This window comes from Vombatus ursinus, unplaced genomic scaffold (assembly GCF_900497805.2).
Source record: "Vombatus ursinus unplaced genomic scaffold, bare-nosed wombat genome assembly UNPS02014945.1, whole genome shotgun sequence".
NCBI classification, from domain to species: domain Eukaryota; kingdom Metazoa; phylum Chordata; class Mammalia; order Diprotodontia; family Vombatidae; genus Vombatus; species Vombatus ursinus.
Window position 1 is genome coordinate 20,406,137 of NW_020954723.1, and position 14,089 is coordinate 20,420,225.

At 36.8% G+C, this 14,089-nt stretch overlaps 2 protein-coding genes across 2 annotated transcripts in view; one reads left to right on the forward strand and one right to left on the reverse strand.

The window, feature by feature from the left end:
• The window catches only part of ADCK1 (aarF domain containing kinase 1), a 209,011-nt gene extending 203,323 nt beyond the window's left edge, over nt 1-5,688 (reverse strand). The window contains exon 1 of the mRNA XM_027844713.1: nt 5,566-5,688. The gene's annotated coding sequence lies outside the window, so the exon portion shown is untranslated. The remainder of the gene's footprint in view (nt 1-5,565) is intronic.
• Nucleotides 5,272-14,089, forward strand: part of SNW1 (SNW domain containing 1) — a 29,879-nt gene continuing 21,061 nt past the window's right edge. The window contains exons 1-3 of the mRNA XM_027844711.1: nt 5,272-5,352; nt 7,893-8,046; nt 12,369-12,530. Coding sequence (XP_027700512.1) covers nt 5,339-5,352; nt 7,893-8,046; nt 12,369-12,530 — 330 coding nt within the window. The 5' untranslated portion in view covers nt 5,272-5,338. The remainder of the gene's footprint in view (nt 5,353-7,892; nt 8,047-12,368; nt 12,531-14,089) is intronic.

Here is a 14,089-nt window from a genome sequence, read left to right on the forward strand (position 1 = left end):
GCAAGGGAAAACTGTATATTTAATGAATTAGAGAACTTCCAGGTATCCTTGAGGAAAAGACCAGAACTCAACAGAAAATTTGACTTACAGGAAACAGAAGAAGATAAACATGAAAGACTAATTATAATTAAAAGAGACTTAATAAGGCTAAACTGTTTACTTCTTATATGGGAAAATGATATTTGTAACTCTTAAGAATGTTATCATTACTAAGGTAGTTAAAAAGAGTATGCATAGTTAGAAGGCCAGGGGTTGAGTTGGTTATGATGAGATGATCCTAAAAAATAATATTGGGTAGGGAGAGGTAAAATAGGATTGAGGGAAATACACAACTCATAATTATAACTTTGCATGTGAATGGGATGAGCTCACCCATAAAACAGAAATGTGTAGCAGAATGGATCAAAAATCAAAACCCAACAATATGTTGTTTTCAAGAAACACTTTTAAAAATGAGAGACATACACAGAGTAAAAATAAAGAGCTGGAGTAGAATTTATTATGCTTCAGCTGATGTTAAAAAAAAAAGCAGAAGTAGCAATCATGATCTCAGACCATTAAAGCTAAAATAGATTTAATTAAAAGAGATAAACAAGAAAACTACATTATGTTAAAAGGTACCATAGATAATGAAGTAATATCAGTACTAAACATATATGCACCAAATGCCATAATATCCAGATTTTTAAAGGGAAATATAAATGAATAGAAATAATTGTGGGGGGATTCAACCTTCTCTTCTCAGCTAGATAAATCTAACAAAAAAGAAAAAAGAAACAAATGAAGGAAATGAATAGAATCTTAAACTAGATATGATAGACATCTAAAGAGAATTGAATGGGAATAGAAAGACTTGCACAAAATAATGAAGAGTGATATGAGAAGAACCAGGAGAACATTGTATATAGTAATAGCAATATTATTCTCAGAGTAACTATGAATGACTAAGCTATTCTGAGTAGCATTAATATTTAAATCAACTACAAAGGACCTATGGAGGAAGATGCTATACACTTGCAGAAAAAGAATGGTTTTGTATGGTTCGTGTGGTTTCATATATATAATATATCTATATCTATATATCTATGTCAAATGTTGGCCTCTAGTGTGAGGTTGGGGGAGAGGGAGAGAGACAGCTTGGAATTCAAAATGTAACCATAAAAAAAACCTTAATAAACACCTAAAAAAAGGAAAAGCAACTTTGAAAAATTAAGAACATTTTATCATTGTAACGATCAACCATGATTCCAGAGGATTTATGATGATGCATGCTGACCACTCCCTGATAGAGAGGTAACAGACTTAACACATAGAAAGTGACATAATATTTTTGGACACAGATTTTCAAGAATTAATTTTACTTGACTGTATATTTGTCATGAGGGTTTGGATTTTATTTATTTTTGGTGGGGATGGGTTGGGAGGAATAAAAAATAAATGCTCGTAAATTTTTAAAAAGGTTGTTTTTTTTTTAAAGAAAGAACAAATAGTCAGTAGGCTTAATTATCATTTAGCAAAGGCATTGACTCAAATACCATAGCAAGAAGAGTAGTTATAAAATCATGCCCCAATAACACAGGGCTCACTCTTCCACAAGTACACACAGCTTTGTTAGGAAAAATGTTCTTAAACTCAGAGCACAAAACGGTAACGCACATTTATTGTACATATGATTGGCCAAGGGTAACTCACAGGTCCTCAAATTTTGAAGTCTGGAATTTCTTCCTTTCCCTCAGATCTTAAGTATGTAATCATGCAATTCACAGCTGGCTGTGGCATCTGGGCAGGATGGGTCTCTCTTCTAGGAGGCTATCCTCTATGATGAAAAAGCTTTCCCTTCCATCAGCCCCCACCACTCTGGTGCATGTTCCTGCCAGCACAGTCACAGACCTCCAGACCCCTAAGGTCACCTCCAAGTCTGGACTACATCTTGAGGTTGCTGAGGAATCACCTACTCAGGAAAGGAAACACACAAGGGGAAAAGGAAGTCAGGAACCCAGGCACCAATTCACTTACTTGACCCTCTGCATTAGCTGCCCCTTGGGCATAGTTGTTATGATGCTGGCCTCAAGAAAGGGGAGCCCATCCCCAGTCCCTCAGGAAGTTTTGAAGCTATATGATACCACAGGGAGAGTCAAAAAAGGCTGAGCTAGAACCTATCTCTTCTTTTAATTAATGTAGAGTTCCACTTCCCATGCCGCTGTCACAGTGGGAGGACCATGGGGTCACTCAGGCTTGTTACACTGTACCAAAACAACAAGTCCTCCTAGAAACGGGTTACCACATGGATGGAAGCAGGCCCCAAAACTTCCAGATGGTTTAATAGAACCAGAAAGGGCAACTCTGAACACGTTCCCTCAATACACTATGCAATACAAAAAGGAACTCATTATCTTTTGCTGCAAGACCAGACTTCTTCCTAATGTCATAGTTTCTGTTGAGGGTTCATTGCCCTCCTTTAGTCACTAGAGCTTGTGACTTACCCTAAACCTTGGAACCACATTTAACTCTTCATTCTTTTTCACTCTACTACCCATAGCCAATAAATACTTTTTCAAGTCTTGCTGATTCTGCCTCTGTATACATCCTCTGTATTCAGTCACCACCATCATCTCTTGTCTGGACTCAGTACTGTCCTCTCAATTGGTCTCTCTGCCTCTAATCTTTCCCCGTGCCAATATAAACTTTATATAGTTGTCAAATCAATATTGTTAATGTAGAGCCTGACCATGTTACTCTCCTGCTTGAGAAATTCCAGGGGCTCCATATAGTCTCTAGAATCAAATGCAACTCTTCTGTTTGACATTTAAAATCCTTCACAGTCTGGCTCTAATCTATATATCCAAATTGATTTCACATTACTTCCCCTTGCAAACTCCACATCCTGGCCAAACTCAGCCATTTGGGCCATTCCCCATACATAACATAATGGAGCAGTTAGGTGGCCTAATTGGCAGAGGTCTGGACCTAGAATTAGGAAAAGCTGAATTCAAATCCTGTCTCAGATACTTACTAGTTGTGTCATCCTGGGAAAGTCACTTAAGCTGAATTTCCTCATCTGAAAAATGTACAGATAATAATAAGCACCTACTGCACAGAGATGTTGTGAGGATCAAATGAGATAATAAATGAGGTATCTTCTGTTTTTGTGGCTTTGTGTAAGCTGGCACCCATGCCTAGAATATATTCCCTTCTCACTTTCCTCTCCCAGAATATTTAGCTTTTGCTGAGTCTCAGCTCAAGTGCCATCCCCTACACCAGCACTTCTTAAACTGTGGGTCACGACCTCATATGGGGTTGTATGACTGAATGTGGGGGTCATGAAAAATATGGCAACAGTAAAAGGTTTCTGAATGCTCAATGACCCAAAATTAATTCAAAATCAAATTTGTAGTGAATCTGAGGTGTTTCTGGCAGTGCTTGGTTCTGAACACACAACATGTGCACTTTGCACTGCACATACCGTCACTCCATGCAACGCCAACAAATGCTGCCAGAAGCACCTCGGCTCAGATTTGAGACTATTGTATGTCATGAATTGCAGTGTTTTTATTGTACATACAAAATCATTCAGTGAATTTTGGCTTGGGATTACGACAGAATTTCCAACAATTTCTGAAATGGCCCTAAACATACTTCTGCCATTTTGTACTATGTATTTATGCAAAGCAGCATTCTCAGCATTGACGATTATAAAATCAAAATATCAGTCAACTCTGAAAAATGTTGAAGATGCTCTATGTCCTGCAGTATCAAATATTCTGCAAAGATTTAATCTTTATGTAAAAATAAATAAGCACATTCATCTCATTAGTGTGTAAATTTGCTTTCAACTTCAATAAATGGTAAAATTATATGTATACCAAAGAATGGTTTTAAAATAAATTTCTTTATGATTTATTATCAGTAAATGTTTGATTTGTATACCTGTTTTATATACCTATATACCTGGGTTGCACAAAAATTTCTCCAGCATAAAGGGGGCCTCAGTGTAAAAAGTTTAAGAAGCCCTGCCCTACACAAGGTTCTTCAGGATACCCCTACCCCATAGAATAAATAACTTTATTCTGATTTATCTGCACATATACTATTTCCCTCTAGCATAATGTACATGCCTTGAAGACTTGGACTATGTAACTTAGCTTAGCACTGAGTATGATGCTTAGCACCTAGTAAGCACTTAATAAATATTCACTGATTGATTAATATTTGTCTTCAGAGTCTATTAATATTAATAGCTTTCCCTCAAAACTTTAGCCCATGTTGATCCCTTCCTGTTGTGAGCTCTCATTTACAATGTTAGTTATTGTTGTTATTACTATTATAGTAGAAAAAAAAAGAACTTAGCTCTTCGTTGTTAACGGTATTTGTTTCATGTCCTTATCATCAGTTGTCATCAAGAACAAAAGTTCATTAGGGCCCACATTAGACTGTGAGTTCCTTGAGAGTGGGGGACTGTTTCTTTTCTGTTTACCCCTGAGCTGAGCAGTTTCTGCCAGGGTAGGTGCTGAATAAATGCTTGCTGACCTACCATTTCACTATGCCTATGGTACTGTCCTGGGTGCTGAAGTATCAGTTTTTGTTTTTTGAAAGGCATCCAACAGTTCCTCCAGTACCAAAATATCTCTCCCAAGTCCTGTAGCAGCGCCTTCGATTGTATTTTTAGAGATAAACACTCCTTTGGTTCCAAAAAGCATAATAATAGCTAGCATTGTTATAGTCCTTTATAGTTTGTAAAGCGCTTCATCAATACTATCTCATTCTCACAATAACCCTGAAATGGAAACGTAGGTGCTATTATCACCCCCGTTTTACAGAAGAAATTGAGGCAGAAAGAAATTAAATGATTTGCTCAAGGTCACACAGCTAGTAAGAGTCAGATAACGAATTTGAACTCAGATCTCTCCTGACTCCAGGTCCAACGTTTTACCCAATGAGTCAACCAGGTTCCTCTAAAAACATAAATTCCGTTAGTTGACAGGTTCCCCAGACCAAAGTCCTTGTTAAACATTTCTGAAGAAGTATCCAACACCAAGTATTCAGACTTCACAATTTTGCTTAGGGCAGGCCTTTAACGTCACACAGTGTGGGTGACATCATGGCGTACGTTCAATTGAAGCGTTAAAGAGTCTGCCCTTGCTCTATTTGCCCACGGTTTCGCCCCGCCCCCTCCCCTCCCTTCGGTCAAAGAGTACTACAAATCCCAAGATGCCTTTCGTTTAGGGTGCGTGCGCATTCCGCCCGTCTTTTCTTCGCTACCCTCCCCCCCACCCCTTTCAGTTGCCTGGTAAACCCCTCCCAGCTCGGCCGTCGCGAACGGTGGAAGCGGCGGAAGAAGATGGCGCTGACCAGGTGGGTTGTGGGGAGTATGGGGGAGGGGGGCATCTTCGTTACGGAAGAGATTCAGTTCGCTTTTGCCTTTTTATTCCTCAGCTTCCACACTCTGGGGAGGGTGTCGGTCGGGGGAGTATCGACGCCTTGGGGCAAAGCTGTGGGCCGGGACTTCCCGTTAGCTGCGGAGTCAACCAGGCCTTCCCGGAACTGGGGCCTTTCCTGAACACTTACCCCTGCCTCGGGCCGCCTCTAGTCAGGGCTGCCGAGATCGGCGTGGCTAACCCTTCCTTGCCTTAGCTGGTCGCTTGAATTTTTCTTGTTTCGGGGGGCGAAGTTATGAAGAGGTCTTCACAACCGTGGAGGGAGTTGGAAGTGGGGGGTAGGGGTTAAAAAGGTGGGGGCCGGGAGGGGGGGGGTATGGTTATTTGTGTGGGAGGAAGAAGGTGGAAAGTGGGGGGGGGGGCGGAGAAGAGCTTCCAGCTAGTGTCTGCTTCCTTATTGTCTGTACTTTCTCGGAAAACAAAGATAAACACGTCCACCTAGCGAGCTCTGCATTGGGGGTGAGGGGGCGTATAGACGTTGGTCAGTCCTTTTCACTGGTAGAAGAGAACCCTCCTCCCCTGATTCTTGCTTCTTCCCGTTGTCTTGGAAGCTATGTATGAAGGCGGCCCTCGATTTCCAGTGAATGATCATTACTGCATATTGAGCCAAAAAAAATTACATAACTTAGACTAATCCCTAAAACAGGTGCTTAGTAAATAGAAAAAATTTTGACTTAAAACAAAAAAAAAGCACCTAGGGGCAAGAAAAGTGGAGACTCGAGGAGAGACTCTGGAAAGTCAAACAATAAACATTTATTAAGCTCCTGCTATGTTCCAGGCACACTGCTGAGCACTGAGAATACAAAAAGAAACAAAAGGACAGTTGCTGCTCTCAAGAAGCTTACAATCTAATGTCATTGTTATCCTTAGCTTGTGCCCCTTTCCTACTTTTCCTACATAACTCATTTAGAAAGTCATCATTCTGAACAGACCATAACAGTGAATCTTGGAAGAAACAAGTATCATTACATGCCTAGCACCATGTGTTACCTGGTGTGGTGTATAGAGAAGGAAGATTAAGAGGTGAACCCTGGTCTACAATCATCTTTCAATCTACTGACAAAATGTAGACATACAAAGCAATTAAACTGTAATGTAATGCAGACTTTTGTGGGCAGGGAGTGAGAAGTACCAAAGAAGATAGAAAATGGGAAGTTAGGTAAGGAAAGGCTTCACTGAGGAAGTAGGACTTGAGCTAGATCTTGTGGAAAGGGTGGTATGTATGTAAACATACACACCCCCATATATATAAATATATACATACATACATACATACAAGGGAAATACTGGTAGTAACAATATCAACACTAGCTTAATTTTAAGGTTGACCAGTAGTTCTTAGGTTTTCATTGAATTACTTCTTGCTAACTTTATGAAGCGTGCAAAGTTTAAATCTTGAACTGTTTAAAATTGAAACTGTTACCCTGGGCATTGGTTTGTTTGCTTTATCTTTTAAGCATTTTACTTCTTGGCTTTTTCCTCTGTTCATTTGCATTTTCCAAAGGGTACAACACTTCACAATGTCCATAGGACTTCTTGTTGGTAGCTCCAGTAGAAATTTTTTGGGGAAGACTGACATAACTTCTTTTGATCTATGCTATATTAGCATGCAGAAACAAGAGTTGGGCTCTCTCTGTCAAAGACAGAATTACTTTTCTGATGCTAACATTTTGTTTAATGCAGTGATTGACTTTTCCTTTTATTCTTGGTTGACTAGTGTATTTGGGGGACTCATTTAGCCTTTTATACAGTGAATGTCAAGGGTTTTGTTCCATGTGCTATAATTTATTTTCAGTATAAATGCATTGGACCTTTTTGCTTGATAACTTAACATTTATTATGATCGGTACACTGGAAGTATAAATAGTCAAAAGAAAATTCAAATTGGCACTACTTCTATTTCTTAAAGGTTAATAACTTTTCAGAAAATCAACCTTTTTCTTATTACTTAGGATTATATACATTAATTCTTGGATTGATCAGGATTAGAAAAGGATTCTTAAATGTACTTTTTTTTTCCTCTAGTTGCCCATTCCCTGTCCCTTTCATTCCTTTAGGTTTCAACTTCTCTTCCTGTTTCTACTTATCCTTTAATATTGGCACTATAATGATTAAAAAGTAAGGGAACAAAAGGAAAATCCTCTGAATGACTGAGGGTTTACTCTCAGTTTATAAGAGATTCACAAACATAGCACTTTAGCTCTTGGGCTATGCTGTGACTGCCCTCGTTATAGAACTCATCTCATTTGCCTTTAGTCAAAAATTCTTGATTCTATGAATGAGCACTTCATTATTACCTAGGATACAAAATGACTGGTATTGGCACTTCTGAAGAGCAGTAGAAATTCTCCCTCTTCGTGAAATTAACAAGAAAAATTTTATTCTCATTATTGATTTGCATGACATGTAGTATTTTTATTTGTTTTGTAACTTTTCTCCTTATCCTTGATTTTGTAGTTTTTTACCTGCTCCAACTCAGCTTTCTCAGGACCAGCTTGAGGCTGAGGAAAGGGCAAGATCACAGAGATCAAGGCAGACTGCACTGGTCTCATCAAGAAGAGAACCTCCCCCTTACGGATATCGAAAAGGTTGGATACCTCGTTTATTAGAGGTAAATATTAGCCTTCATTTTGAATTTTTTAAATTGATCAGGGTTGCTATAAAATTAGTAAGTCTAAACCATGAAGTTCTCTAGCATCTAAGATCTTCAATACTGTTTCTAAATATAGTTGTCTAAAATCACTTTGGTAAACTAATAATGTTTTACCTTTTGGAAAGTGCAAATGAATAGGGAAATGGCCAAGAAATAGAATGCTTAAAAGATAGAGAAAACAAACCAAATGACCAATTCCTAGGGAAATAGGAGTGCCTAACACTTCTCACAAAAGGTATCAGCTTGAGTAATGGCAGGAATCGATTCCATCACAGTTCCAAAAATGTTTGTACATGCAAAAAAATTTTTTTAATTTGAGTAGGGTAGAGAAGTAGCTCTGGAAGACACTGCAAGTATTAGGGAAAAATGAGTTAGAGTATAAGATATTTGAGAGACACAGGACATTACAGCTAATCAAGTCCAACCCCTTCATTGGAAAAATAAGGAAATTGAGGTACAGAGGGCATTGTCTATAGTGGAAACATAGTCTGAGCTTCCAATTTTCTCATCTGGAAAATGGGGGTGATAACGTTTACACTTTTTATTTTTAGATTGTGTGGAGAACACTATGTAAATCTTACAGTGTTAATAAATATAAATCATTATTCAGGAATCTTTAACATGTTTTAAAAAATTGTGTCCTTCCAGTGGAATAAACCCTTTGAGAGCAACGTTGTTTTTTTATTTTGTCTTTGTATCACTAATACTTAGCATAATTTCTTCAATATAGTAGGGACTTAATGTATGATTGTTGAATTGTTGGTGTGAATACTCTTCATATTGTACAGATTGCCTCCACTCTCTTCAGTCTTTGAAAGCTGATTAATTTTTATTAGAACGCCTTGTGACCAGTCTGCTGGTGAAACTGTTTAAACTTAGCTTGACTGCTTGTCAGGCAATACACATATTGTAAATTACTTTACCAGTGCTTGGAGTTTGCAGTTCTTTGCCACTACTAAAAGATCTGTAACAAGTATTTTTGAATGTATGGGTTCATTTACTCTTTCTTTGATCTCTTAGGAGCATAGACCTCTAGTAGTGGTATGACTGAGTCAAAGGGTATATATTGCTTAATAAATTTTGAGGCATAGTTCCAGATGGTCTTTGCACAATGAGTGGACCAGCTCACAGCTCCACCAGCAGTACATTAATATATCTCTTTTTCCACAGCTCCTTTAGTATTTGTCATTTTCCATTTTTTAATCACCTTTGCCAGTCTGGTGGATGCAATGGGTGTGGAACCTCAGAGTTGCTTTAATTTGTATTCTGTAATTATAAATTATCTGGAGCCTTTTTTCCACATGGCTATTGATCGCATTGTTTTCTTCCTCTGAAAACTGCTTGTTTGTATCATTTGGCCATTGATCAATTGGAGCCCTTTTTCTTAAAAATTTTGATTAGTTCTTTATATACCTTAGAAATGAAACCTTTAACAAAAAAAAAATGCTGCAAAGATTCACCCCCTCTCCAGCCCCCAGTTACCTCCTTCTCTTCTCTAATTTTAGCCACATTGATTTGGTTTGTACAGAAACTTTTTTATTTTATGTAATTAGGATTTTCCATGTTTGGTCCCTTGTTTGGTCATGAGTTCTTCACCTGTCCATAAATGTAAATGGTAATCCTTGCTCCTGTAATTTATTTATGATGTAGTCATTTATTTCTAAATCATGTACCTATTTGGGGCTTATTTTGGTTTTGGTGTGAGATTGTGGTCTATACTTAGTATCTACCAGACTGCTTTCTAGTTTCCCCAGAAGTTTTTGTTGAATGAGTGAATTCTTACCTTAATAGCCTGGTCTTTGGGTTTATCTAACACTAGGCTTCTTTAGCAAGCACCATTTTATGTAAAATCAGGGAGTGCAGCTTTCTTGCATTTCATATTTTATGTAGTTAAAAAGGAATCTACACTTAGCTTCATGGCACAGTTGAATTTTTAAAAATCTTATTTTAATAGCTAAGATTTCATAAAGCTAGGTAGAACAGAATAGGTTTTGAAAAGTCTAAATTGGCCTGTTAATCTGAAAATGCCATGGGCACTTTTCCAGAAGAGTGAATGTTTGGAGAAAAAAAGCATCTGCTTCTAATTTTCAAAATAAAAGCTGTGATTTTCTGGCAGGTTTAATGACCACATAATTCCACAGTCACAGTCCTGAATGTTGATTATAGTGGGAAAAAAAACAACACGATTCTGAGTATGTGTCAAATTGTCAGCAAGAGTACAAGCAGCAGCTTTCTTGGTATACTTTAACTGTTTCTGTCCAATTCAGGGTGAAATGTATTTCATTTAGCATTCTTCAGTTTGTTTTCAAAATGTTAAAATTCTTTACAGCAGTATTAGCATACAATTCAGAGAAGTCACTTATCCTGCATTTTAATACAATTGTTTTCAAGAACTAGATACTTCAAAAGTAGCAGTCTTCTAAAAAAATTTTTATTGATATCTTTTGTTTTTACATTTCCCAAATGATCCTTCCCTCTCCCTCCTGAGAGTCATCCCTTATAATAAATAATACAAAAATACAAGAGAGAAACTGTAGCAAAATTGACTATAAAATACATCAACTAAGCTAGACATTGTTTGTTGCAGTCTCACCTCTGCAAAGAAGGGAGATACATTGTTTTATTCCTTCTTTAGGGCCAACCTTGGTCATTATACTTTTACAGCATTTGCTTTATTTTTGTTGTTCTTTTAATTTACTTTGCTGAAGTCATTTTATAGATTTTTTTTTGTTCTGTTTCACTCTGCTTTAGTTCATAAAAGATGTGCTTTTCTATATTCATCATATTCACTGTTTCTTATGGTATAGTAATAATATTTCTATACATTCTAGTACTTTGCATTCCACAACTTTTTTAGTCATTCCCCCAAAAGTCATTAGAAGGGAAGGAACGAAACATACTTGAATTTATTAAGCACCTGATATGTGCTAGGCATTGTGCTAAGTACTTCAAAAATGTTATCTCATTTAATCCTCACAACAACCCTGGGGTGTAGATGCTATTATTTTCCCAATTTTATAGATGAGGAAAGAGGCAGGTAGAGGTTAAGTGACTTGCCCAGGGTCACACAGCTAGTAAGTGTCTGATTATCAGATTTGAACTCAGTTCTTCCCAACTCTAGGACCAGCACCCTATTTACTTTATCCACTACTCTGGGTATTAATTATATTAAATTTCAACAGACCTGTATTAAGTACATATCAAGTGGTGGTCAGTGTTATTGTAATGATCCTAGGTTCTGTGAGAAGTAATAAATACCAAGTGGAGAAAATCTTTAAGAATGAGCCTAGTGACCAACTAGAATATGACAGCCAGTCACAGCCTGTCTAGATTTAGAAAGATTTATCACTGCGTTGGCTACAGGATGATACACTTTTTGGCCATAGCAAATCTCAAAGACCCTGCACTACTTAGTGTAGTGAAATTATAATCTACATCAGTGAAAACAGTATGCAGACTGGTTAAATAACAGACCACAGACCCTTTAAGTATTGGAAGAAGAAGAAGAATATGGTAAATGTGTAGAAAAGGTCAGAGTAGCAGGAGAGATTTTAAGAAGGGAAGGCTCTCCGCCAACTGAGTAAATCAATGGAAATTTCATGGAGAATGTAACTCCAAATTTGGGCCTTGAAGGAAGGGAAGGATTTAAACAGGATATATTACCATTTAGGGGGAGGGAGTTGCTTTAGTCCAGGCACAAATTCATAGAATTGGGTCAGGGCAGGACAAGATCAGGGAATGGTGGGTAATATACTCTGGATGGAATAAAAAGTGTGAAAAGAGGAGTAGTATAAAGTAAAATTGGAAAGATAGTAAGAAATTTTTGCCTTTGTCATGTTGGAATGATTAATATTAATTGCTCATTGTTTTTTTCTATCATTTTAATGATTGTTATATTGCTTCTTAGATTAAAAATGCTGGCTGTCCTTTAAAATTAAAGTGCTTGATGTGTATAAGACCATTTAATTAATGATATACTGTTTTATTTTAACCTACAAAAAGATCCTTAAGTCTTCATTGGCAAATTCCGTTTATCTTGTTTTATTTTGTTTTTTAAACTCTTAACTTTTCTGAAAAGTTACAGTTTAGCAAGTCGTGCTATTTTCACATGCAACTGATTTTTGGCATAATTATCATGGAAAGTACTATATACCTTGGTTTCATAGCATTTTTCTGAAAACGTGCTAAGTTTCTTAGCCTACCACATTTGTCCTAAATATGAGAATCATAATGAGTACTCTATTTTTCACCCCTCCCCCATTTATTTTTTTCCTGTACAGGATTTTGGAGATGGAGGTGCCTTTCCAGAAATACATGTGGCCCAGTACCCACTGGATATGGGAAGAAAGAAGAAAATGTCCAATGCATTGGCCATTCAGGTGGATGCAGAGGGAAAAATTAAATATGATGCAATTGCTCGACAGGGACAATCAAAAGACAAGGTAATCCATTATTTTCATAAATAATTTTACAAAATCTCAGAGTTAAGACATGACTGTAGAGCCTATCTAGTAAATTCATATTTGAACAAGAATAACAAGTGGTCATGCAATCTTTGTAGATAACCTCAAGCAGGAAGGGCAGGAGGAGTATGGAAAATGAGCAAATACTAGCCAGATATGCCTCTGCTATCTATAAGGTTGATTTTTTTTTTTTAAACACAAATGTAAAATATTACATTCCTCCCATTTATACAGTTTGGAGACAATTGGAGAAAACCAGTTTGTTATCGTCTCTTGTGTATTCAAGTTCATGATAAAAACAGAGAATGTTTTGGGTTAACTTTGATATATTAAATGATTTTTTCGGGATTTCCAGAGCAGACAAATCAAGTTGTCCTTGACTAGTTCATTTGGGTAGAGTGAATTATGCAAGCTTCTAGGCATTTACCATGTAGAATTAGGATAGACCTATCATAAAAATCAGTCACTCCCAGTGTAGCTGATGAATTCAATTTTAAGCCTTATCTAGCTTATTCCATGTAGATAAAATAATTATTCCAGATGAGAAATGATTACTTAGAGGCTGTAAGTCTTAGCAGAATAACTCAGAACCTTCTTTATTGTTGAACATAGGACTATCAATTAGAGAAGTAATTCTCTGCCATAAAACTTAACCTGTCTTTCAAAAAAACAGAACAGGCATCTTCTCTTCTGGCACACTTGGCACTGGTATCCCTGTTGCTCCATCTGTGTGGTAGCATGCCTCAAGGTTTAATGTTGCTATTGCTACCTTGAGTTGGGGGTAGATAACTCCAGCTTCCAAGTGTCACCCCTACCCTTGAGATGGTAATTGTGCTGCTATATCCCCTTTGCTAATGGGGAGGAGCAGCAAATTAGGGTAATAAAATATGACAAAGGAATGTTCCAATAATTTTGATCGAAATGTTAATAGGTTTTTATTCTACTTCAAGGTTAAAAAACAAAGTACTTGAATTTCTAGAGACTATTTCCAAACTTTATCTTCTAATTAATTCTTTTATGATTGATCCTTTTTGAGTTTAAAAAAGAGCTGTTGTGTAACATATCATTATTTCTTGGATCTTAATATAATAATGTAGGCTAAATCATAAACTGTAATTGAATTATGATTAGTATATACACTAAAAGATTCACATAGTTAGCCTTTAATTCAGGTTTTAATTTTAATCACACTACCACTAATTTAAAGAAATGTCACATAATTTATTATAATTCATATTGCTCAGAATAAGTAGAGCAACATTAAAGATGCTGGAGTCAAATATACCACTTCTTAAATTTACTTAATCTTGGAAGAAATAGCAGTTAGACTGCCAAGAATGTAAATAGTGATAAAACTTAATAATCACATGTCCCAAGATGCAGGCCATTATCATTTTATGTGGATAAATATGTCACTTAAGGGTTTTTTCCCCCTTAAAGTTTTAACAAAACTTCCTATCATCTCCTTGTTGCCAGATCTAATATAACCCAAGAAAAATCTAAGAAATCCAAGGAAATCCTTTGAGAGAGTAGTTGTT